Here is a 26,902-nt window from a genome sequence, read left to right as displayed (position 1 = left end):
CCTCCTCCACATTTTTAAAAACAAGAGCAAGTTAATATTATCACTCATCAAATCGGTGCTTTCATCTTGCCCTATATTTTTCATTTACTATTTTTTTCTTTGCTACTGATATAGGGAAACTCAAGGTCAGATTTCTATTATAGACTATTACCTAGTAATACATTATCCTATGACTTTCTGACCTTTTTAAGTGCCCATCACTGTAATTACCCCAAATTCTTTCAGAATTGGGTAAGGTAAAAATAATGAAATACTATGGGAGCCATTTTGAACGTATGAAAAAATTTATACTATCTGTGTTAAAATACTATGTTACCTTTACAAATGCCAGAGCTATGGTATAGGGCCAATGCATACTCTAATAGCATAAAATTTATCTGTTGTGAGAGGTTGCTCATATTTCAAATTAATTTCTAGTTATCAAACTCCATATTAATAAGCAACTTATAATGAGTCATATTTGAAAATCTTCTGTAGAAAAAGAAAAAAGAAAGAAAACACAGGTTTATCCATTCATAAATACAGCATTATGTATTATCAAGGTCCACTAAAGTAGCTTAAATCTAGAAGGAACCCTGAGAAATTTCTTCTAAAAATTATTATTATAACAAAAGTAAATAATGACAATTTAACACTCGCCAAGTTATCTACCATGAGAAATTACTTTTCAGTATAAGTGGAAATGGTTTTTGTAAGTGTTCCAAAACTTTTTACAAATGTTTTCCTTGACTCAACAGTGTCAATTCCAAATAGCAAATATATTTGTTTAACTCATCAGCCAATTCATGGAGGAGGAACTACAACATTATAAAACCACTTTCCTATTTTGTGGCAACAAATTAGAATAACTAAAGAAAAAGTATCAAACACTGGCCTACAAAAGGCCCAATTTATGTACAACACAGTCAGATGCCATTGCCAAAAAATGACTACAGGTACAGAGAAAAATTAGTAATGAAGCAAAGCACAAAAATGAGATGCAGTAGAGAAATGACTGTAGGGATTAAATCACAGAAGAGAAAGGCTAAAACTATCATATAATATCATTTCTAACCTGGGTGAGACACTGAAATGGGGATACTGATCAAGGTTCAATTTAAAGAGGGGTAGGCCACAAAACCTGTTATTGGATGACTTAAGCCAAATTCAAAACAAATATGCCAGAAATTTGAAACCGCAAAACTAAATTACTAATTGCATCCCTGGTATAGCAATTTGGGATGAAAGAGAAGAAAATGCTATGTAAGTAATCACAACCAATGGAAATAAATGGCTCACAAAGGCACGCTGTAGTGCCAGTGGGGGCAGGGCAGTGTAGCACAATATTTATGACACTTGGGAGCCAAAGCACCTGTGTTGGAATCTTGGGTCTGATCCTTGGGTTCATTAGTAAATGCACAATAAAGTTGGAACCTGACAAATGGTAAGAGTGTGTCCTACCACAGTTAGAGCTTCCCTGGAGCTGTACAATAGGTTTTACATTTGCATAACTTAAATAAAAGAGAAAGGGGCAAGGCCAAATTCATTCAAACAATTTCTGTAAGTCACAATGTTTGGGGTTGGGGATAAAAGATCAGAAATACAAGGTGCTTCCGTTCAAAGAGCTCACAACTACAATTTGACAAGGTAAAAAACAGTGGTTCAACCATGGTTCAGGGTTTTTTTTTTTTTCTTTTAATGGGATAAAATCATTGATTAATATTTGCTTAAAGCTTTACCTAAAAGACAAAAATTCCTCATTTATGCTGTAAGTTGTTGAAAGTAATCTATAGTGACAACTATACTTCTAAAATAAAAACTAGGTCTCCAAGAATTAGCAAAAGATAAAATAACCTAGAAGTTGTCACTTTAGGTTCTGCCTTTCCTCTGTCCTGCAAATGAGAAAAAGAATAGGCAAGTGCTCTAATGCATTTCTATTTTCTATGCAATCAGCAAGGTGGGTGTATTTGACTTGCACTCTTTTATCCATAGAAGCTTCCCCCCATGAAGCTATTAGGCAAAAGAACACTTAATGAAAACAAAGACATTGTTCTTTGAATTTTTATTCTTAGGGGTACCCCCATCCCTGTTTTCTTCCTTAAGTGCATCCATCAGTTAGTCACCTCTAACAAAGATGTATGCTTTTGTAAGTCTTAAAACACAGGAAGCTGTGTTAAACTACATAGAAAGGAACATATGTTTAGGTTTCTAACCAGTTTGAGAACAGGTTTTACTAAAATATTTAAAACATTATGGGCAACAAAGTTTACTGTTTTCAGGAGTCAATAAAAACTTTTGTGCCAGGTGGGATAAAGGTAAGAACAGTTCCTCTCATATATGAAGATATACTTTAAATTAGATTTTTCCTTTTTAAGTTATATTTTGACTACTTTATTACAGTTCTGATTCTTACCCCTTTGCCCTCTTCTCCCTTACGCAATCTCAACACCACTGTCCATGGATCACGCATCCAAGTTCTTTGGCCACTACACTTCCTATACTGTACCTTACATCCCCATGGCTGTTCTGTATCTGTTTGTACTTATCCCCTCACCTCTTCACCCATTCCCCCACACATCTCTCCCACTTGGCAACCATCAAGGCTCTCTGAATCCATGCTTCTGTCTCTGTTCTTGTTTGCTTAGTTTGATTTTTAGATTCAATTGTAGATACATATATTTGTCATTTTACTGTTCCAAATTTTGATCTTATTCTTTTTCTTAAATAATTCCCTTTAACATTTCATATAATAATGGTTTGATGACGAGGAACTCCTTTAGCTTTTTCTTGTCTGGGAAGCTCTTTGTCCTTTAGTTCTAAACAACAGCTTTGAGGGGTAAAGCAATCTTGGCTGTAAGTTCCTGCCCTTCTTGACTTTGAATATTTCTCGCCAATCCCTTCTAACCTGCAAAGTTTCTTTTGAAAAATCAGCTGACAGTCTTATGGGACCTCCCCTGTAGGTAACTAACTGCTTTTCTCTTGCTGCTTTTCAGATTCTCTCTTTATCTTTAACCTTTGGCATTTTAGTTATGATGTACCTTGGAGTGGGCTTCTTTGCATCCATCTTGTTTGGGACTCTGTGTTTCCTGGACTTGCATGTCTATTTCCTTCACCAAATTAGGAAAGTTTTCTTTCATTACTTTTTCAAATTGATTTCCAATTTCTTGCTTTTCCCCTTCTCCTTCTGTCTGATGCAGATGTTGGAATGCTTGAAGCTGTCCCAGGGACTGCTTATACTATCCTCATTTTTTTCTCAGTTCTTTTTTCTTCTTGTTCTGATTGGTTTGCTTTTTTGTTTCCTTATGTTCCAAATCACTAATTTGATCCTCAGCCTCATCTACTCTATTGTTGTTTCCCTGCAAATTGTTCATTCCAATTAGTGTATCCTTCATTTCTGACTGCATCTATTTTTTTTTTACCTTACAAGAATTTTGTTAATTTTGAGACAGTTGAAATACAATGAAATGCACATAGCTAACATATAAAATTTGATGTTTTTATGTCACTATGAACCAATCCATGATCAACATAATGAAAATATCTGTCACTTCCAGAGGTTTCCTCATGCTCCTTGGTAATAACACTTCTTTTCTGCTAACCCTCTTCTGCTCCATCCCTGAGCCTGCAGGTAACCTGCTTTACTCCTATCACTATATTAGTTAATGTTTTCTAAAATTTCGATAAATGGAATGTAGTGTGTTCTTTTTATTTTTATTTTTATTTTTTTTTATTTTATTTTATTATTTTTTTTTAAATTTTTTTTTATTGATTATGCCATTACATTTGCTCTATTCCCCCCTCCCTTCCCCTCCACCCTGCATAACCCTCCCCCACCATTTCCCCCTTTAGTTCATGAACATGTGTCTCAATTTCTTTAGATTCTGTATTTCCCCTACTATTCTTACCCTCCCCCTATGTATTTTCTATCTACTGTCTATGCTACTTATTTTCTGTACGTTCTCCCCCCTTCCCCTCCTCCCACTCCCCTATTGCTAACCCTCCCTGAGATCTTCATTTCTATGGTTCTGCTCCTGATCTAGCTATCCTCTTAGTTTGCTTTTGTTTTAGGTGTGGTTGTTAATAACTGTGAGTTTGCTGTCCTTTCACTGTTCATCTTTTTAATCTTCTTTTTCTTAGGTAAGTCCCTTTAACATTTCATATAATAAGGGCTTGGTGATGATGAACTCCTTGAATTTGATCTTATCTGAGAAGCACTTTATCTGTCCTTCCATTCTAAATGAAAGTTTTGCTGGGTAGAGCAATCTTGGTTGTAGATCTTTGGTTTTCATGACTTGGAATACCTCTTTCCAGCCCCTTCTTGCCTGTAAGGTCTCTTTTGAGAAATCAGCTGACAGTCTGATGGGAACTCCTTTGTAGGTGACTGTCCCCTTAGCTCTTGCTGCTTCTAAGATTCTCTCCTTCATTTTAATCTTGGCTAATGTAATTATGATGTGCCTTGGTGTGTTCCTTCTTGAGTCCAACTTCTTTGGGACTCTCTGAGCTTCCTGGATTTCTCGGAAGTCTATTTCCTTTGCCATCTTGGGGAAATTCTCCTTTATTATTTGTTCAAATAATTTTTCAACTGGTGGTTGTGTCTTTCCCCCTTCTGGTACCCCTATAATTCGGATGTTGGAACGTTTAAAGATGTCCTGGAGGTTCCTAATCTTCTCCTCATTTTTCTGAATTCTTATTTCTTCATTCCTTTCTGTTTGACCATTTTTTTCTTCCTTCTGGTTCTCTCCCTTGATTTGAGTCCCAATTTTCTTTCCATTACTATTGGAATCTTTTGTATCCCCATTCATTTCAATTAATTTAGCTTCCATATGTTTCTCTAATTTGTGGCTAAAGTCAACCAGTTCTGTAAGGATCCTTATAACCAGTGTTTTGAACTGTGCATCTGAAAGACTGGCTATTTCTTCATCACTTAGGTCTATCGGTTCTGGGGCTCTGAGTTGTCCTAGAGCCATTTTTGGTCTGTTCACGCTGTTAAGTGAGCGGAGCGAAGCCTTAGTTGTTTACCAGGACGGGGCGACCCAGGTCGCTGGTTTGTGACGCTGTGTGTGGGGGCGGGGTCGGAGAGGGAGTAATGGCGTTCCTCTCCGCTAGCCCAGCGTTTCTAGTCACTCGCACGCCTGGGGTTTATCCGATCGGAATTGCGCGAGCCTGCTGCCCTGCGCCGGCTTCCCTTCTCACTGGCTTCTACGCACGTAAATGCGCGCGACTGAGCGACCCACCGCGCCCCTTCTTTGTGCGCTCCGGCAGCCAGCTCACTCGCAATTGCGCCCTCGGTTCCCTGCGCGCACCGCGTACCGCCCCGGGAATTTTTTCTTGCTAACCTGCTCCGCTACTGGCCTCGCTCCTCGTACCGGTCCAGCCGAGTATCTAGTTGTCCTTTGGACTCCGTATTGTCGATTTTCCGTGTGGCTTGGTTGTGACTGCTGTTAAAAATAGTTGTTCTTAGATTTGGTTGTGCACAGAGGCGAGGTGGATCCTCCATCTACGTCTCCATCTTGGCGGAAGTCTAGTGTGTTCTTTTTAAAATATATGTCATTGATTATGCTAGTACAATTGTCCCATTTCTACCTCCCCTTTAATTCCCCTCTACCCTGAACACCCCCTCCCACCTGCATTCCCTTCCTTTAGTTTGTGTCCATCGGTCATACATATAAGTTCTTCTACATTTCCTATAGTATTCTTAACCTACTCCTGTCTATCTTCTACCTACCATTTATGCTACTTATTCTCTGTACCCTTTCCCCCCTCTCTCCTCCTCCTGCTCCCTCAACTGATAACCCTTCGTGTGATCTCCATTTCTATAAATCTGTTTCTGTTCTAGTGTGTTCTTACTTTGTTTTTGCTTAGGTTCGGTTGTTAATAACTGTGAGTTTGTTGTCATTTTACTGTTCCTATTTTTCTTCTTTTTTTAAATGTTTTTCTTAGATAAATCCCTTTAACATTTCATATAATAAGGGCTTGGTGATGATCAACTCCTTGAACTTGACCTTATCTGAGAAGCGCTTTATCTGCCCTTCCATTCTAAATGAAAGCTTTGCTGGATAGAGTAATCTTGGATGTAGGTCCTTGCCTTTCATGACTTGGAATACTTCTTTCTGGGCATTCCTTGCTTGTAACGTGTCTTATGAGAAGTCAGCTGACAGTCTTATGGAAACTCCTTTGTAGATAACTGTCTCCTTTTCTCTTGCTGCTTTTAAGATTCTCTCCTTATCTTTCATCTTGGGTAATGCAATTATGATGTGCCTTGGTGTGTTCCTCTTTAGGTCCAACTTCTTTGGAATTCTCTGAGCTTCCTGCACCTCCTGGAAGTCTATGTCCTTTGCCAGATTGGGGAAGTTCTCCTTCATTAGTTGTTCAAATAAGTTTTCAACTTCTTGCTTTTCCTCTTTTCCTTCTGGCACCCCTATGATTCAGATATTGGGACATTCAAAGATGTCCTGGAGGTTCCTAAGCCTCTCCTCATTTTTTTAATTGTTTCTTCATTCTGTTCTGGTTGAATGTTTGTTTCTTTCTTCTGGTCCACATCATTGATTTGAGTCCTGGTTTCCTTCCCATCACTGTTGGTTCCCTGTGCATTTTCCTTTATTTCACTTAGCATAGCCTTCATTTTACCCTCTAATTTGCAACCATATTCAATCAATTCTGTGAGCATCCTGATCACCAATGTTTTGAGCTGAGCGTCTGATAGGTTGGCTATCTCTTCCTCACTTAGTTGTATTTTTTCTGGAGCTTTGATCTGTTGTTTCATTTGGGCCATTTTTTTTTTTTTTGTCTTGGCACACCTGTTATGTAGTAAGGGGTGGAGCCTTGGGTGTACACCAGGGCAGGGCAACCCATGTTGTTGTGTAGTGAAGCTGTATGTGAGGGAGGGGTCCGAAAGGGAACAATGCTGCTTGTTCAGCTCTCTGCTGATTTTCAGTCACTTCCCCCACACAATCAAAGTGGGCTTTTTTGGTGCTGATTCCCAGGTGGGTGGGTTTGTGTACATTCTAGAACCCTGTGGGTCTCTCCAACAATCTCTCCTGTGAGGATGGGAATTTCTCCCACTGCCACCTCATCACCCCCAGGTGTTTTCAGTCAGCAGTTTTGAGGCTTTATTTCCCTGCACTTAAACCCTGGATTGTGTGGTCTGTCTCACTCCCCAGTTGTTCCTTCTGGTTTATCTACAGGCGACTGTGAGACCAACTGGTCTGCCAGCCACTGCCTCGCTGGCTCCAGTCCTCCAGCCACTGCCTTGCCGAGAGTCCTCTCCACCTGGCTGCCCATCTCTACCCCTCCTACTGGTCTGGATGAATGTTTCTTCTTCAACTCCTTGGTTGTTGGACTTCCATAGTGTTTGATCTTTCTGTCAGTTTGGTTGTCTTTTGTTTTTAAATTTGTTGTTCTTCCTTTGGTTGTGTGAGGAGGCGCAATGTGTCTACCTACCCCTACATCTTGGCCAGAAGTCCTGACTGGAAATTTTTTATGCTGCTGAGGTCCTCACTAAGCTCCTTGAGCATCTCTGTAACCAGTGTTTTGAACTCTGCATCTGATGGATTGCTTATCTCCCATTTGTTTAGTTCTTTTTCTGGAGTTTTTTTGTCTACTCATTTTGTCAGTCTCCCTGTATTTGTTCCTATGTATTAGGTAGATTTGCTTTGACTCTGAGTTGGTACTGTGGCCTAATATAGTAGGTGTCCTGTAGGGTCTAGTGGCACAGCCTCCCCTATCACCCAAGCTGGGTACTTGAGGTGTGCCCTTTGTGTGGGCTGAGTACACCCTCCTCTTGCAGTTGAGCCTTGGTTGCTGTTGGAAGATCAATGTGAGGGATTTACCCAGGCCAGTCAGCTGCAAGGATTGGTCATGACCACTTACCACCAACCTCCATGGAGGATCAGCCGACTACCCTCTGTGTAGGGGCAGGGCAGTGATGCTCTTATGTGGTCTGTAGCTGTCCACTGGATGCATTGGCCCTGGGGTTTCCTAGGCTGTTCAGGTTAAGGTCAGACACTACTTGTGTTTTGCCCAGGGCTACCCTGCCTGAGCTGAAAAGGCATCTGAGATGGCTGTTGCTTATTCTGGGCTTGGAGATTCCCAGGTGAAGCCTACCTGTGAATCTAGTGCTGGGCCTGGGGCTCCCTGAGGCCAGCTGTTGCTTGTTTGAGAGGGTTTAGGAAGTTGTGAAGCATGAGCCAAGACCAGTCATTTATATGAAAAAGCAGCTTGGTTGGGCTCGTAAGGTGGGAGGGGCATAATCTCTGAGGATCTTCAAGGCGGGGTCAAATGGTGTTAGCCAGGTTGATGGAGTCTCAGATATGGCATCAGCTTGCCAGCTCTGTGGGGAGAGGTTTTAGAAAAGGGACAATGGCCTCTGCTTGCCTTGATGCCAGATACTTCAATTCTTCTTCCCTTAGCTGTTATCCCAGTGCTGGAGCTCAGAGGGAGTCTTGAGTAGGTGAGTTAGTATGTGGGTACTTTAGGAGGAACTGCTTGGGGTTCTAGAAGTTTCTTCCACTGATTCAATCCCTCCTGGTTTTTGCAGCCAGAAGTTCTGGGGATCTATCTTTCTGGCACTGGAACCCTGGGCTGGAGGCACTGGTATGGGGCTGGGACTCCTTGGTCCCAAGTTATCACTCCCAAATTTTAATCTACCACATGTAGGTAAGGGACCAGCCTGTTCCTCATCTGTACCCCTTTCACCAGAGTGGACAGATATGGTTTCTTTAATTCCATAGTTGTCAGATTTCCATTCAACTTGATTTCTGATGGTTCTGAGTGATGGTTGTTTTATATTTTAGTTGCAATTTTGATGTGGTTGTGCAAAGAGGCAAGCCATATCTGCCTACACTGCCATCTTGACCAGAAGTCCCTATACTTTAAACTCTTAAAAATGTTCTCTCAATGACACAAGATCTTCAAGCAGGTTTGTATATTCTGCAGCATGGGTTATCTCCTTGGGCCTGGATCTGATGAACAGGTTCACAAAAGTTGAGGTAAAAAATACCTGACATTATTCAAAGTTTAACAAAAGAAAACAGCAAAAATTCCAGGTGCTAAGGTGGCATACCTTACTTACAGAAAACCATAAAAATTATTAATTTTTAAATTCTTGCCTATCAAAGCTCTTAATTGGAGAGTAAAATATGTGTTGGTTAATATTATAAATCAAAATGTAGGTGTTTAAATTGTATTACAGGCATGGATTCAGAAGGAGATGACAAAACTTTAAAGATATTTAAGAATTACGATTTATTTCTGTGAAATTTAATGATAAAGCCAGCTGTAGGAGGAAAACCATGCAGATAAAGTGCTTCTCAGATAAGATCAAATTCAAGGAGTTCATCATCACCAAGCCCTATTATATGAAATGTTAAAGGGACCTATTTAAGAAAAAGAAGATAAAAAAGATGAACAGTGAAAGGACAGCAAACTCACAGTTATTAACAACCACATCTAAAACAAAAGCAAACTAAGAGGACAGCTAGATCAGGAGTGCAACCATAGAAATGAAGATCACATAGAGGGTTAAAAACAGGGGAGTGGGAGAAGGAGAAGGGGGGAGAAGGTACAGAAAATAAGTAGCATAGATGGTAGGTAGAAAATGGGGGGAGGACAAGAACAGTAGGGGAAATATAGAATCTAAAGAACTTGAGACATGTGGTCATAAACTAAAGGGGGGAAATGGTGGGGGAGGGGGTGTGCAGGGTGGAGGGTAATGAAGAGGGGAATAGAACAACTGTAATGGCATAATCAATAAAATAAAAAAGAAAAAGAAAAGAAAAAGAAAGAAAAAAGGAAAAACAAGGAAGCACTTTGTGACTTTGGTTAGAGAAAATAAGCATTATTTTGGCACACACTCTTCCTCATACACAGGCATAACATCTTTAGTCTGATTCCCTGGTATGTCACCAACATGGCTGAAGATGTATCTGCACTTTTGTGAGGCCCAGCAGTACCAGAGATAACTGAGGCAAGGAAAAGGAAACACATCCCTGGAGATTAAGTGGACAGGAAGAGTTTTATTAATGAATTCCAGGAAGGACTGATGACAGAGACATGAAGGGACTAAATGAATTAGAATAGAAAGGAGTTCACATTGGACAAAAGCCAGGAAAAAAAGCCAAAAGCCAGAAATTAAGAAAGCACGTACAAATTCAGAGAGAAACACACCTTCTTTCCTCCACACCAAAACAAGAGCAAAATAGTATATTCTCATGTTATGAAGTGCAGATGAACTGTAGTTACTACCATGAAGAAAGCTGCAGCATACAGCAAATGACAAAAATTGAGAAATTCCCATGTGTTAAATTGTTATCTTAGGTGTTTATTCTAAGATGATTCTATACCTAGAGAACTACTTTCTCAAATCAACTAAAGTAGTAATAAAAGAACATCTGCACTTGAAAATTGAAAGAACTCCCTAGTTATATAAAAACAACATTTTTAATTTTTTTGGTTCCTTGTTTTAAGAAACATTTGTTAAAACCTCTGGGACTATAAATGTGTTAGCAAGCTGCATAGTACTCTGAAAAAAGGAAAGTTGAAGTATTTTCTAATGTTGTTTCTCAACGACTTACTTCAAAGAGATGTTGTAAAGGATTGGACTGGAGTTTTTCTTCATAGCCAAACAGTTGGAAGCCAGTTCCCAGAAGACCTATTGCAATAATCCATAAATGAAAACATAAAATGGAACAGCAGAGAACAATCATGGCAGGGAACAGGTATAGTTGTATAAAAAGATCAATCTCCCATAATTATGTATCTTGAGAACATTGCAAACACATACTATCACCTTCTGCTACCCCATAAACTAACACAAGTAAAATTCAATATATTGAATCACAAATTCAACAGGTTGAAATAGATCAATTACTAAAATTAATTTCACAGAAACCAAGACTATAAACTCATCAAAGGCAGGGGCTAAAACTAATTTGTCTTTGTAATAACAGTGTTCAACAGTTCCCTAGAAGACAGAATAAAAGAATCATTTCTTGAGCAGTCACTCTGGGGAAAGCATGATGCTGGGCACTGGACACTCAAAGTTTGTGAAGATAAACTGATGGCAAGTGATTTCAGAACTTTCTTTTAAACTTATAAATGTAGACCTGGCTGGTGTGGCTCAGTGGATTGAGCACAGGCTTGGGAACCAAAGGGTCACCAGTATGATTCCCAGTCAGGGCACATGCACAGGTTGTGGGCCAGGTGGGGCCCCAGTAAGGGTTGCGTGAAAGGCAACCACACATTGATGTTTTTCTATCTCTCTTTCTCCCTCCTCTCCCCTCTCTCTAAAAATAAATTTAAAAAGTATTTAAAAAACCCTGTAAATGTTAAAATAAAACAAAAGTAGGAATTATATTGGTATGATAACATTAGTTCTTAAACAAATAATTGAATTAAGGCAATAAAAAGTAACACTTGAAACATCCCTGATTATTTCTCTCATTCAAGGTGACCTAGCAACAAAATTCTTTTACCTGGCCAACTTTTGTCAATACTTTTTTTTCAGCCTTTGATGATAAGTTTAGCATTCAGAAACAATGTTTATTTGAATCTTTTTAAAAAATAATTGAAGTTTATAATCCAGCAATGAAAACACATAGTGTGGACTGTGAATACTTTAGGACATTGTACTAAAAGATGATCACAATTTCAGTTTGAAAGGGTATCTGCAGCCTGGGACCAACAGCAATAAAAGGTGTATTACAGTTTAAGTATTTAAAAAATCACCTTTCTACAACTATATCAATTACCAAGTATCAGCTCTAAAGGACCTAGTGCCACTGGGCCTTGCAGATTGGTGCACATTTTTCTGTACAGGCTTAGAAGAGAGTGGGATGCTACTGAACACATGGCTATATGAGTATAATGCTTTGGAGCTGAGACAGGCCTAGAAGGATGACTAAAATATGTACCAGCTCTATTCACTTTCAAGCAAAAGCACATATGATTGTGATTTAGAGTCTTGGGAGCAAGCAGGGTTTGGAAAGATGCTCAGTGTTCTAAAAAACAGAAATAGGAAAAGTAAACGCCAATTCCATTTAACATTTCACCTAATATATTTTCAAAAACTAATTTTGTGCCTAAGAATGTCTGCAAACTTCCAATATGGGATGGCTGAAACAACCAAAATTAACTCTTCAACAATAACGATTATAATGGAAATGTTGACAGATCAATAAGCACTGCAGTTCTATAGAGAAAAAACAGCTATAATAAACTCCTGCAGCTAAAATTTTATGACTACCACAATCACATATTTGCTAATGTCTGTGAAATGCCTTAAGTTGGTCAAACTAATGCAAACTGGACACCATCTATTAAATCCAACTGTTAAGCCTAGAGCCTAAACCTCTGACTACCAGATGCTATGAACTGCAGGTAAAGTTTTAAAATGCAGGGCATGTTTTCTGATTCCTCCACATAAAAGCACAGTGGATGTAAGAGTAGATTCAAGTTCTACCCTGTTTAAGGTCTAGAAAAAGATTTTTTTAACTCAAAGAATAATATTAATAAGAAAAAGTCATAAGTCTGTCTTTCGAAAGCTTTGATTTCATTTCACTAGATATAAAACATAGTACTGCCAGTAAACTTTACAACAGGCAATGCACACTGCACTTCACAGAAGCTTTAAAATATTACTTAGCCTTTCTTTTGGATTACTATTATAAAATACCTCCCTGGACAGAGTCAGAGTCATTCATCATTCTAAGTGCCCCTTATGTGCCAAGCATTACAGATAAAAAATAATTAAGACACACTCCATGCCCTCAAAAACCATATTGCCTAGCAGGAAGAGAAGCACGCAAATAAGACAGTGAGACAGAAGCCTATTTGAATAGAGCTGGTAGGAATGTGGTGATGTGAGAAAGTGGGCAAGGATGTGTCTGTGTGTCAGTGCTTTACAGAGGTGACACTTTAAGTGCTGGTACTTAAAAGCATGCACAGTAGTGGTCAGAGATTTTTTTAAACCTGAAATTTTACATGCTACCAATCCTTTACCATCTTAGCAACTACATTTGTCTTGCCTTTCCATAATCTGATTACTGGTGTGTATGAGCTAGGAATGATTCTGACTAAATTATTGATACTGGAGATAATTTGTGGCACTTATCTGCCTGGGTCTCGCTCTTCTCTTCCTCTTTGTTTTTCCTCCAGATCACAGACCAGGGATATAAAAAGATGTAGGAGGGCCCAGGGAGGCTGGACTTCCCTTATTTAAAAAATGGTGGGTCACGCCTTGGCTGGTGTGGCTCAGTAGGTTGGGCATCATCCCACAAAGTGAAAGGTTGCCGGTTCGATTTCTTATCAGGGCACATGCCTGGGTTATAGGTTTGGTCCCTGACTGGGGCACATGGGAGTGCAACTAATTGATGTTTCTCTCTCATATCAATGTTTCTCTCCCTTTCTTCCCCCCTCTCTCTAAAAAACCAAATAAATAAAGTCTCTTAAAAAATGGTGGCTTGCTCTGACCTGTGTGGCTCAGTGGTTTGGGCATCATCTCACAAAGTGAAAGGCCATTGGTTTGATTCCTGGTCAAGGCCCATGGGCTGCAGGCCAGGTCCCCAGTCAGGGCGTGTGCAAGAGGCAACAGATCCCTGTTTCTCTACCTCTCTTTCTCCCTCCGTTCCCTTCCCTCTAAGAGTGAGTAAAATCTTTAAAAATAGAGGTGGGCCTGTGGTTGAGAAGAGTATATAAAGCTTTACTTTTTTCCCTGTGTATTTATTTCTCCATTTAACTCACAAATATAAGATATTTTCTTTAATAAAACCACAAAACTCTGTATTTATTTGGTGTTTATCTAAATGTATGAAGTTTCCTCCCTCAAAACTTACTTGTGTGGTGAGAATTAGTCTAATAAATAGAATACAAGATTTATGCAAAGAGCCATTAGGAAGAAAAAAAACAAGTAGGAAGCACTACTTTATCTAATGAGATTCTGCCTATATTCTGTCCAGATGATCAAGTGACCTGATATTAAAACATATCACATTTAACACTAAAATGAAAAATAAAATATCAAACTTACTTACCAAACTGCATGCCCCAGTCTCCAAGGTAATTTATTCTAGTTACTTGATGTCCTAAAGCTTCTTTGAGATTTGCTATGAAATTTCCTAGCAATGAATAAAACATATAGTTTCTCACTCTTATTATCCATTTTGGCATAAGAACCATGTGCTTCTCTATTATCAAAGTGTAATATAGAAAATTCTTTTGGTAAAATTTAACAATTCAGTTTTTTTTTTAATTAAAACATCCAGTATTGTGTTTTCATCTACGAAATGGAAAGTAAGAAATTATTGTGGGGGCACTTACTATAAGGAATCTCCTAACTTTCACAAGAACAAAGTGTTTATTAACATTAATGGGAGTAGGGAACATGTCCAAGTCAATGCCAAGGACAGAAAATAACACTATCTTGGTAATTAATAAGAAGCAATTGGGCTGTGCCCTAAAGACCCTGAGCTATACTGGCTTTATTTCTAAATAGCTCACTCTGCCAAGTAGATTCTCAATAAATATTCTCTCTTCCTGGTCTAAGTACTTCCCTTAACTATTAAAAAACTTTGTCATGCTCTATCCATCATTCCTTTTCATCACTCCTTTAATTTTGACTTACTCATGTAGCTCTTCTTAGACTGTATATTTGTTATACTCTTTTTTCATCAAGTCCTATCATTTCTTCTCTAAAAATGCAGCTTGAGAACTTTGTAACAATGAAAGCTGACTCCAGTTTAATAATAATGTATGCCACAACTGCTGATTTCTCCAATTCTTAGAAGTTTTCAAGTATAGGTTAAATGACTTTCTCTTTAGCATTCCATAGACAAATTTTTATACTGAAAGACAGATTAGATGAGATAAACTTCAAAGTCAGTTCCAATTCTAATTGCAGTTTTTAAACTGGAATGCTGCATTATATGTTTTAAATATATAAAAATCATAAAGCTACGCACTAAACCAGTGACTGTCAACTGGTGTGCTTCAAGTGGCACAGTGCTGTGCTGCAAGGAATTTTAAAACATGCAATACCCTACTATGTGTTTAGTCAGGGGCAGTGACCTCTTTCCCTAAATTTTCAAATAAAAAAATGACAACAGCCAACACAACAGCCACGGTGTGAATGAATCAAAATCATCTGTTGTTGTTTTTTTTTTGGTCAGATTTTGTGGAGTGGAATTTTAGTAATCAGTTTATGTGTGCCATGAAATAAAAAAGGCTGAAATTGCTGCACTAAAACATTACAGCTATAAAGTACGATAGTAATCTTTATTAGGATAGACTTGCTTCAATTTCCAGTCTTGAACACTCCAGTTAGCACACCCATCACTAAGACTGAGTTTCCTTTTTTATTTAAATTGAGATACAACTGACATACAACATTGTTTCTTTTTTAAAACAAAACATATAACAAAAAAATTGGGAGCGATTATTACCATCCCCACATTATTGTATTTTTTGGATTATAAGATGTACGTTCCCCCCATTGTCCAAATTTGGGAGGAATAATGGTTGTTAATGCTGCTGTTGAGTTCTGTTTACATTTACATTGGTGAAATATTACATTATTTATGTTAATAAATATTTTACCCCATTTTTTGCTTCATTTTTTCCCCCTAAAACCTAGGTATGTTTTATGGCCTGAAAAATACAGTAATTATTTTCATTTTTACATCTTTTAGATCTCATATACATAATTTTTCATATTTTTATAGAGTTAAAATCATAACAAATATACCAGTTAAAACTGGTTTCTGAATTAATCTTTTGGTTTTGAACAAATTTCTTTTTTCCACTTTTAAACCAATTTTTCCCATTTCATGTAATATTTATTATCAAGCTCATATAAATTTAAACTTTTTTGTTCTATTGTCATTTAAGCATTAAACCATAAGACTGAACTATCAAAGGCACATTTAGTACTTTCTGTGAAATGACACTTACCTATGATGGTGGAACGCAAATGTCCAACGTGAAATTTTTTGGCAATGTTAGGTGAACTGCAAATAATTGCAAAAAATTATATTTCTGTTCTAAGAACAAGAGTTCTAAAATGAACTATGTCAAGCCTCCACAGTTTAACACATCTGGGGACTCAGGCCTTTAGTAATTTGTGGCAAAGATAAGTCAGAACTCAAAGGATCCTCCTTAGAGAAACTGACCCTGTAATGCATGAGGCGGTGCCATACACAGAAGTGGCACACTTAAGAAGCAGATACATTTAAGGATTGATTTAAAAAATGAAGACATTCATAAATATTGTTTTGACACAAACAATGTGTGGGAATTATATTTAGTGTACCAGTTCATAAACCCTTTATCTTGTTAAAAATTATTGAGGGTCCCAAAGAAATTTTGTTTGTATAGGTAGTATCTATCAATATTTACTGTATCAGAAATTAAGAAAAAATATTAAAAAAATACTTATGAAGTAATCTTCCTAGAATAATCAGAAATCTTATTCACCACTCCAAATTCTCAATCAACACCTTTATCACACTCTTCTGTATGCTTAAGAAGTTTTAGTCAATAATTTAACAATATAAATGCTTGTAAGGCACTCACTACTAACAGGCATGTTAATGCACTTAACATGCATTAACTCACTTCATACCCATAAGAAGTGTGAAGTGAGGTACTGTGTTATCTCTTATTTTATAGATGAGGGAACTGGGACAACAAGAAAAAGAGGTAATAAAGCCAATGTGGCAATATCTTGATCATTTGAATCTGGGTGATGAGTATATGGGATTTAATTTTATTTCTCTTTTGTATATGTTTGAAATTTTTATAAGTTTTTCAATATTAAAAAGATGAATTAACCAGAAAACCAGAAAAATATATAAAACACTAGTTTTATAAAGCTGGGTAGTTAAGGTCTGTGATTTTGAGAGAATGAGAACAAACAAGGTGATCTCTAGGACTGCCTTAACAGCAAATCTGTGAGCTAAAGAACAAAAATTTATAGCACAAAATGTTTATATTGGAGAAGGAAAAAGTTTCAAATCAATAACCTAAGGTTTTCCTTTAAAAAACTAGAAGAGGAGGACTGAAGTAAGCAAAATAAAAGAGAATAATATAGAGAAAAGCACAAATCAATTAATAAAATAGAAAACAAAGACAGAAAAGTTCTATTACTATACACAACTGTAGTGGTGGTTACACAGTGTGTACACTTTTGCCAAAACTCATCAAATTATATGCTGAAATATGGTGAACTGTGTTGTAATTATACCTCAATAAAGCTGATTTAAAAAGAGATTAACAAATAATACTACAAAACAATAAAACTACAAACCAGCAGAACTTGGAGGTTCTGCTATTGAAAAAAGCAAGGATTCAAACAATATATAATGTGTGAGATCTGTTTATGAAGGCACAGAATATCTCTAGCTGGCTAAATAAAAAGCTAGTCTGGTGAATGCCCAAAGGAGAGAACCAGGAAACTGAGATGGGGAGGAGACTTTCTTTTTACTGAATATACTTTTTCAATCTTTGATTTTTTCAAAAGTATTTTAGGTATTTATATTATTATTTTTTTAAGCTTTCACAGAGCTTTTGTTTTTTTCCTCTAGGGATAAAAGAATTGAATCTATGTAGGTCTTCAGCCTTAACAAAAAGCCACTTGAAATCATCAACTTGCCATCCTCTGGCACCATATTCCTATTGGGAAGGAAAAACAGTAAGATGGGAAATACAAATTCAACTCCCTGGCAACCAAAGTAGCAGCAGTGAATGAATTATAGTTTGGACACCTTACTGGGGCTTGTAAAAAATTATTTCATGTTAATTTCCTCAATCTTATAAGAAAGGACAAATATTATTGCTCTTATTTCTCACGTAAGAGACCAGAGACCAGAGACCATGAGAGTAACCAGTTCTGACTCCTAGTAACTGATTTGGTGAAATCAGTTACTAGGAGTCAGAACTGGTTACCCTCATCTTTTGGTTTCTCATTTTTGTAATCAGAGATCCTCAATCTGTTCTGTGAGAACACTTTGCATGGGGCACAGAAGAGGGTAGGAGAAGACTGTGTTGAGGAAAGAAGAGGAAAGGCTATCACTATTGACTGCTCCTGCAGGTTTGATCTGAATGAATAAGAAAGGCAGACTTTGCAGAGAGAGGCAACAGTAATTATCTTCAAGTTTTACACCACCTATGATGGACAGTCTTCTACTCTGGTACTTCATCACACTGCTCCTAAATCTGACAAAACATGTATATGTTATCAGAGAAGCAGTAAAGGTTAGGTATGCAGGTTCCAGAGTCAGAGTTAGAACTATGACCCTGAACAAGTTACCTGACCTATTAACATCATCATCTCAATGTAAGGGGCGAATTTTTGGAGGACTGTGATTATATCTGTTGCTTTTAGGGGGAAAGCTGTTTGGTCTATTTGAGACACTATTTAAAACTTGCTTTTCTATCACATCTCTCATTTTCAGAAGAAATTGAAGAACAATGTTTCTATCAATTTTGCCCCATCCCCCACCTGTTTGTCTCTACTTTGAAATCACAGTGGTAAGCACCACAGCAGCTAGAAAACTTCCAAGGGAGGAGGACAGCTATGGTCTGCCCACAGCAATGCCAGATGGAACACGACAGAGAGCAAAAATGGCAGAAATGGACTCTACCTTCATCAGCTCAGATGCTCATTTAAGTTCTAGCCATCCTTAACCACTTTGGAAAAAAGCAGAGGGGGTAAATCCATAGGCAAATAAATCACCATAGAAAAAGCCTATTACTCGAATAAAACAGTTTATTTTTTGATATTTCTTGCAAGCATAAATAAAAAAGAACACTGTATGGGAAACAAAAACTGAGGAGAAAAGCCAGAGAATAAATGAGTAAGGAAAACTAAGGTTTTGGTATTTTGAGCTTGGCTGGGCAGGAAAGATGGGGAAGTGAAAAGAGAAAGAAGGTGTTAGAAATGAGCACTGGTGGCAACTTTTCAAGTTTCAAGAAGCTTAAAATGGCATGATTTTAAGGAGGTATGCATGGAACAGATACTATACCACCTCCCTACTGATTTTCCTTTGCTGCTGGTTAGGTAAAAGCACAGGCTGTGAGAGTAATAGGGTGCTGAAGTGCCTCTCCAGAGAAGGTGATATGTCCTACATCAATGTGAAGACCTGAAAATAAAGATGGCCACAAATCTCTGCCACTAAGAGATGTAGTGCATTTTTCCTCCCCCTGGATGTGGGCTGATGTGACTTGCTTTGAGCAGCAGAATGTGACAGAAGGGAGGCTGTGCCTATTTGAAGACCAGATGTGTTTACCATCTTGGAGCCCTAATCACCTTTGTAAAGAGGTCTGGTTACTCTGTTGGAGAGACAATGTGTACAGAGATGCCTAGCCAGCCCTCAGGTGAGCAGCCATACAAGTAAATGAGCCACCTGTATTTCTAGTCCCAGTATAATCTCTAGATAAACAGAGCTGCGTTAAGTGACCACAGGCAAGTAAACGAATCAGTGAGCTAAACCATCCCTGATTTCTTGATCTGTGGAGTCATGAACATTAAAATGGTTGTTTCAAGATACTTACCAGGAGTTGGCAAACCTTTTCTTAAAGAGCCAGATAGTAAATATTATAGGCTTGCGGGCCAAGCCTAAACTATTCTGATCTCAACTATTCAACTCAACTCTATTCAACTGTCACTATAGTATAAAAGCAGCCACTACAGGCATGTTAACTGAATGTGCTGGCCTGTGTTCCAATAAAACTTTACTAAAACATGTGGCAGGCTGGATTTTGCCCATTAGCTGAAGATTGTTAATCCTTGTATTAAGTTTTTTTTTAAAGATTTTATTTATTTTTAGAGAGAGGGGAAGGGAGGGAGAAAGAAAGGAAGAGAAACATCAATGTGTGGCTGCCTCTTGAATGCCCCTGAGGACCAGGTCCATAATCCAGGCATGAACTCTGACTGGGAATTGATCAAATGATCCTTTGGTTTGCAGGCCTGTGCTCAACCCACTGAACCATACCAGTTTTGAAATAACGCAAGAGGAGGTAACTGAAATGACAGGCAAGTTACTTTGGAAGGTGGCCTCAGGGGGACCACAGGAAGTCCCTCTCCTCTCTGTGATACAACAAATGTTTAAGCTTAACTTTTAAGTATCATGATTGGAGTGCACTGGTAGTGTAATATTTATTCATATTCTCTGACTGCTCCATAGGATCATTAGTTCAGTCAGCAATCAGTCCTCATCATAAACAGATGAGTTTATGGATTCTTACAGGATGTTTTTTCTAAGAACAGAATTAACAGCAGAGGCAGTACAAATGTGGAAACCATAAAACTCATTTACTTCTGATTAAGCAGGTGTTAATCATATCTAAGTTGAATTAAGTTATCCTCATAAATTATAATGAGTTAGAAAACCCGCAGTCCTATTTCCCATATCAAATTTAAAAAATCCTCCACAGAAATATATACTTAAGGAAATAAAAGGCTCTAGCAAGTTCTAGCTTCCTATATGAGGAAAAAAATTCATTAAGACTCTTCTTTAGGTTTTAGGAAGGCAAATTCAACATCTCTGATAATTTTTACAAGCTGTTAACCTGTCAGCTATGCTCTGAAAGTATTTCCTTTTCTTTTTTTGGTTACTTAAAAACAGTTCAAATATTAGATAGTTGTACTGATGAAGACTCTAAATAGTCTCTGAAGGCTATTTAGAGATATATTAAAACTTCAAGCTATTTTTCTGATAATTAAAAAAATTATACATGACAAATACTACGAGGTTATTCTCTGGAATCAAATTATGTTAAAAATTTTAATATGATAGTAAGCATTATCTCCGCTTTAAAATTTTACTAAAAAGAACTAGTTATTCCAAAAAAGTAACTGTTAAATACTTAAATTCAAAAAAAGAAACAGCCCATGATAATCACTAGACTTTTTTTTTAATTGGAGTACAAAAATTTTTATTGAATTCACTGTGATTTTAAGAAACTAATATAATCTCACTGGTTTGCAATTTTTCCACATGTAATTTCATGATACCTCAGATGATGATAGTAAAGAGAGTCACCTGCTCAGCCAACTGATTAACTAACACATAAGAGTAGCACTCACCTGAATTCAACCACAATCTTCTTCTGGGGAAGACCAGAGAAAAGCTCACTTTTCAATCCATATTTTGAGCCATCTTCGATTACTTGATTTAGCACTGTCTGAAAAGTAAAGGCTGAGATTTAATGATAGAAAAAGAACTGCAATTTTTAAAAGTACTTTATTACTGGGAACTAAATGTTGCTGATTTGCTTATTCTAATTTATGGAACTGAGAATTTTATAGCAATGTCAGCAGTACCACCTTCTTGAGTTCCTATCTACAGGGGCTGTGTGCTCTTTTATACAATACATTCTGTCTATCCCTCCGCACAGTGATTAATCATGTAGGCATTTCACAGGTGAAGAAATTGAAGTTTAGAGGGGCTAAGTAACTGCTAGAAGTCCCATAGCAAACAGTACTGATAACAACAAAACCAGGAGCAGCATCTAATATTTTACTGACTCCATACCGTGTGTCAGGCACTGTTCTAAGCATTTCCTATGTATGTACACATTTAATCCACACAATAACCTTAAGAGATAGACATCATTTTTACAAATGAGAAAGTAGGAGCACAGAGGGGTTAAGTAATTTACCCAAGGTCATATGGCTATTAAGTCATGTAATTGCTTTTCCTCCATAGCTTATGTGCTATTTATCTCATGCTGCTGCTACTTTTGTGACACTAATAATCACAAGTGATGGTAGAAAACAAATAAAAAATTAGAATTCAAATGCTTATTGGCTATGTAAGTAAAAACCAGGAAATTTTACAGAAACAACCAAAACATAGTCCAGGTTAATTTTTAGTTATTAACAAAGGACAATTATATACTTCACAAAATTCATACTTTACTTTGCTAATGGTGATGATTTATTTTAGGATTTTGAATTTACTGTGATAGACTTTTACTTCTATTTTTCAAAGTGGATTATGAGTCCTAAATATGCAGTTTATGACATGAAGAATTTTATGATCTTATAAGAGTTAGTTAAGATGGTCACTTATTGGAAAAGGCAGAAAGGTAGCAGGAAGCATCAAAGTAATACTTTTCAGATACTAGGTTCAAGTCTAGATGCTTTTATGTTATCTTTAAGCATCATAATCTTAGAGGTGGCCAACATTTCCCACCAAACTGCTGCAAAAACTAAAGTTCAGAAACAGTATGTACAAGTCTTTGCCCAAGGACACGGAGAAAACATTCCCTTCACTCACACCGTACAGTGGGACACAGAGATAAAGGATTAATAAACACAGAGACGTCTAAGAGAAGAGTGCCTGTCACACACTAGGTGCCTATTAAATGTTAATTACTTCAAGAATATGTGTGACAAGAAGGCTCCAAGTGGGGAGGTAAACAGTGAGAAGAAATTCATACTCAGATTGTTCTAAAGTTAAAGTCTATCCATCTTTTTCACTTTCCATCCCTTTTTATGTACTGGATGGTAGACTCCACAAATGGTAATACAGCAGTAAGTTAGAATGCTCTTTATAAATGACTCAGTTCATTGGTTTCTCTGGCACAAATACAAAAAAGTAACTTTAATGAAGAACTATCCTATATGCTTCACTTCCAAACATTCCTTTTACAATTTGACCCACCCTGTGACCTAGAGCTTTTTTCTCTACTATTTCACTGAAAGTGCTCTCCAGTCAAAATTCTAAATGCCAAACTTAAATGAATGCTTACATTTTAATGTATTACTTTTATGAGTACATTCTTTTTCTAAAATAAAAAAATAAACGAGGTAAAGTTCAAGTCTAGAGTGAGTGCCTTTTGATGCCTCTGTACCTTGCCGCCTTCCCCAGGGATGCCCACTTCTCACCACCTTAGCTGAAGACTCCCCTCCTCGTGCAGTGACCCTCCCTCTCTGGCTGTAACGACACCACTCACTCTCTACTCACTTTTGCCTCCTGGTTTCCTTTGCAGGCTCCTCTACCACTGCCTGTCCCTCCACTTCCCACCCTGTTCTCCTTCCTTGCTTCTAGTCCTTACATGACCCTTCTCCTAGGTATAAATTGTGAAGACTTCAACTACTACTTACCTAACAGAATATCTCCTGTGCCACAGAGTGATATATTCAGCTCAGGACTGGACAGCTCGCTCAAGCACTTCAAATAGAATATATTGGGTTGGCCAAAAAGTTCATTTTTTCCATAAAATAAAAGGTACATTTTTCATTTTCCTGAGTAACTTTATTGATTTGGAAATTTTGAGTATATTGGCTATCTCCCACATTCATCATTTTCAATGTCTTGATTTTATCACTATCAACTTTAACTGATGTATATGAAACTTTGCAAACCACCTTTGACATGTTTGATAAGTCACAGCACCTTCTTCATACACTGCACACATCTTTTTAAAAAATTTCAGCTGTTTTACCTTTTTTCAAATAATAAAGCATAATATGCTGAAAATGTGTATTTTCTTCCATCTTCAATATTAAAATGGCTGCACAAAAATTCATCAATTTTGATAAGTTTTGTTTTTCATGTGTGCCGATAGGACAGCAATTACAGTATAATCTAATGAAACTGTTTCAAATGAAGTTAAAGACAACTAAGTGTTATCAGAGTGCTCTTACGGAAATAACCAAACCAACTTTTTGGCCAACCTAACATGTCTCCTCCTTCTGCATTCTCCATTTCTGTGAACTTTACCCCCAACTAATCAAGTCTAAAACACAAGAAGGAGTTCCTAAGATTACCCCTTTCCCTCCCTCATATCCACAACCAATCAGATATTAATCACCAAGCCCAGCTAATGTGCTATCTCCCAAATATCATTGTAGTTGTACCCTCTGCCTCATCATATGTCAGCTATACCACTACAAAACAACCACTACAAAGCAATAACACCTATCTTCCTATAATGTACATATAAATACACAGTTGGCCCTTGAAGAGTGTAGGGGTTAGGAGCACTGAGCCCCAGTGCAGTTGAAAACCCATGTAGAATTTTTGACTCCCCCAAAACTACTAATAGCCTACTGTTAACAGGAAGCCTCACTGATAAACAGTCTATTAACACATTTTTGTATGTTATATATACTATATACTGTATTCTTACAATAAAGTAATCTAGAGAAAAACATATTTAAAAAATCATCAGGAAGAGAAAATAGATTTACAGTTATTTATTGAAAAAAATCCATGTATAAGTGGATCCATGCAGTTCAAACCTGTGTTGTTCAAGAGTCAATTGTATAACTATTAAAGTATAGTGAAGTTGATAGTGATAAAATGAAACTTTATTAGTGTAATACCAAAAATTATCATATCTAGCTGTGGTAGACACGGGAAAATGCTAAAACTCTTTATGCAGAGCACATAAGGCTCTTCACGGTGTGTAATTTCATATCTTCCCCATACTATCCTATATGCAACGCATACTCAAAGCATACTAGCTGATTTCCAGACCATGGCATGTTTTTGACTGTCTGTACTCTGGCCCAAGCTGTCCTCTCTGCCAGCTCTTGTATCCCCCAGGTAAATTCTTCTTTATCTTTATCTCAATTCAAGGTTATTCTTCTTGCCTCAAGACAGACTTAAGTGCAACTTTCTTTACACTGGATTGCAACGTTAAACATGCCTCCATTATATTAGTTATCATATTATCATACCCATCACACTTTACATGATTTTTTATGCTTCTATTTTTGATCATAAGTTCCTTAAGGGCAGGAACTATCTTTAGATTTCAGTAATATAGTCCCTGGTAAATAATAAGCAGAAAGTTTATTAAATTAATGGGCACATAAAAGAAAGCTATTAACTCTAGACTGGCAATGAGCTAGTAAATTCCCTCATTCCAATAGATGAACAAGCTAGACACCCATATTCATCAACATGCCTAAATGTAAGAGGTACTCGGTAATGTAAATATAGGTGCATAATGAATATATAATCAGAAAATAAATCTATCAAAGTTTTCACTTTTTGGAGTGCTTTAACAAATATTCTAATTGGCTAGCACTCGTTTATCTATCACCATCACCTTTCTGTGGATGACTTTTGTCATTTTACCTAACTCTTCATTGGTTGCTATTTTTCTCCAGCTCTCAACAGGACTTCTAAGTGAGTTACTACTACCTATTTGTCTAGTCAATTCTTTGGTCAATAGTGGAAACGTACTTAATTATTCATTCTTTCCTTGCGTTCAACCAACTGGCACTACACATTACTTGAATGCATCCTGACTGCCTACTAACATAAACTTAATTAGTAAAATGATGACCAAAATTAGAACCATTTAAATCAGTATCTCTTTTTTCTTAAGTCTTAGAGCATGCAAAATTGAATTTGGCAAATGAAAAAATGCATGTATATATGTGAAATAAAAGTGATGTTATCCACTGGGTACTTCTAAGGCATACATAAAAAACAGGATTATTTCCTAGCTAATCTCCTAGCTAATTTTCCCCCCAGTATGAAATTATTATTACTTGAAGGTAATTTCTTTTGAAAGTCATCCATAAGCTACTAACATGTGAAAGTCTGGTACCAAAGTGACAGTTCTTCACAATGTATGAACTGATCATACCATCTTCTAGCTTTGAAATTTTATGATCTAGTCCCACAGATCTGGCAGTTTCTATTGCATCTAATTTACAGTTTAGCCTCCTACCTTTGAGAATGACTCATGAAGAGATTGTAAGCCACTATTAATGATCCAAACTTAAGCTAACATTTAATCATCCTTGGTGCTTGCAGAGCTAATAACTCAACTGCAATCCAGGAACAGGTAACATTTCATGCAGGCTAAGTTTGTGCATGTATAAGTGATGACAAATTAATAATTCTCTTTTTGAGGAGTAAGTTTTGGAGATAAATCACTGGCTATATGTCAATCCTGATAACTTTAAAATATAAACAACAAAAAAAGGATTTTTAATGGTCCCAAAAGAGCTGAATATTTTTCTTGATATGACCTGAAAAATTCATTAGGCATACAAATGATCACTATTTAAGGCCAGAAATAATAGACCCAGATGTAGAAGAAATCAGACTTTAAGCAAAAAAGAATTATCATTAAAAAATTATAATTTATGACTTCCAGTAAGATGGAGGTGTAGGAGACACACTTCACCTCCTTCATGCGATCACAGAGAGAATTACAAGTATTTCTCTTATTTCTCACAACAAATAACAATTAGAACTGCCAGAAAATTGAGCTGTATGGAAGTCCTACAATTAAGGATTTAAAGAAACCACATTCATCCAGATGGGTAGGAGGGGTGGAGCGCTGAGATGGGTGGAGAGGCAGTGTGGCATGGAGAGGTGGCGGCAGTGGCAGGTTGGGTGATCCCACATTCATATGTGGTGGATAAAAATTGGGACAGATACCTTGGGAGTGAGTGATCCTAGCTCCAAGCCAGAACACAAGGCCCAGGGTTTCAGTGCTAAAAAGGTAAATCCCCATAACTTCTGGATGTAAAAATCAGTGGGGGCTGGGGCAGCGGAAGAACCTGCTAGAATTTCAGGAGAGTTCATTTAAAGGGCCTGAATGGTCCTAGAACGAATGCAAACCCACCCACTCCTTGATTCACCACCAGGGCTACAGTTGGAAGGCCGGCAGTTGCATATAGAAAGTGGGTGAAATGACTGGAAACAAGGAGAGAGCTGGCAAACCTCTAGAAGCGAGGCAGTGGCATTATCCCCTCTCTAACCCTCCCCTCACAGAGAGTTACAGAGTGGTGAAGCAGGTTGCCCCGCTCTCATGATTACCTAAGGCTCTACCTAAGGCTCTACACAATGTACAGGTACATTTTACAGTGAGTCAAAGCAGCTCTACCTAATACACAGAAATAAACACAGCAAGGCTGCCAAACTGAGGAGACAAAGAAATATGGCCCACAGGAAAG

The 26,902-nt window shown here is 37.4% G+C and overlaps 1 protein-coding gene across 4 annotated transcripts in view; it reads right to left on the bottom strand.

The window, feature by feature from the left end:
- Positions 1–26,902, bottom strand: part of RARS2 (arginyl-tRNA synthetase 2, mitochondrial) — a 79,471-nt gene that overhangs the window by 35,945 nt on the left and 16,624 nt on the right. For all 4 annotated transcript variants that reach the window (XM_053664846.1, XM_037143842.2, XM_053664844.1 and 1 more), the window contains exons 5-8: positions 21,056–21,153; positions 15,922–15,977; positions 14,007–14,090; positions 10,551–10,627 (exon numbers count right to left, since the gene is read on the bottom strand). In XM_053664846.1, the coding sequence (XP_053520821.1) occupies positions 10,551–10,627; positions 14,007–14,090; positions 15,922–15,977; positions 21,056–21,153 (315 nt within the window). The remainder of the gene's footprint in view (positions 1–10,550; positions 10,628–14,006; positions 14,091–15,921; positions 15,978–21,055; positions 21,154–26,902) is intronic.

Source organism: Artibeus jamaicensis, unplaced genomic scaffold, assembly GCF_021234435.1.
Source record: "Artibeus jamaicensis isolate MK-2021 breed Jamaican fruit bat unplaced genomic scaffold, CSHL_Jam_final contig_387, whole genome shotgun sequence".
Taxonomy (NCBI): domain Eukaryota; kingdom Metazoa; phylum Chordata; class Mammalia; order Chiroptera; family Phyllostomidae; genus Artibeus; species Artibeus jamaicensis.
The sequence above is the reverse complement of the archived record's forward strand: the minus strand, read 5'-3'. Positions and strand labels throughout refer to the sequence as shown.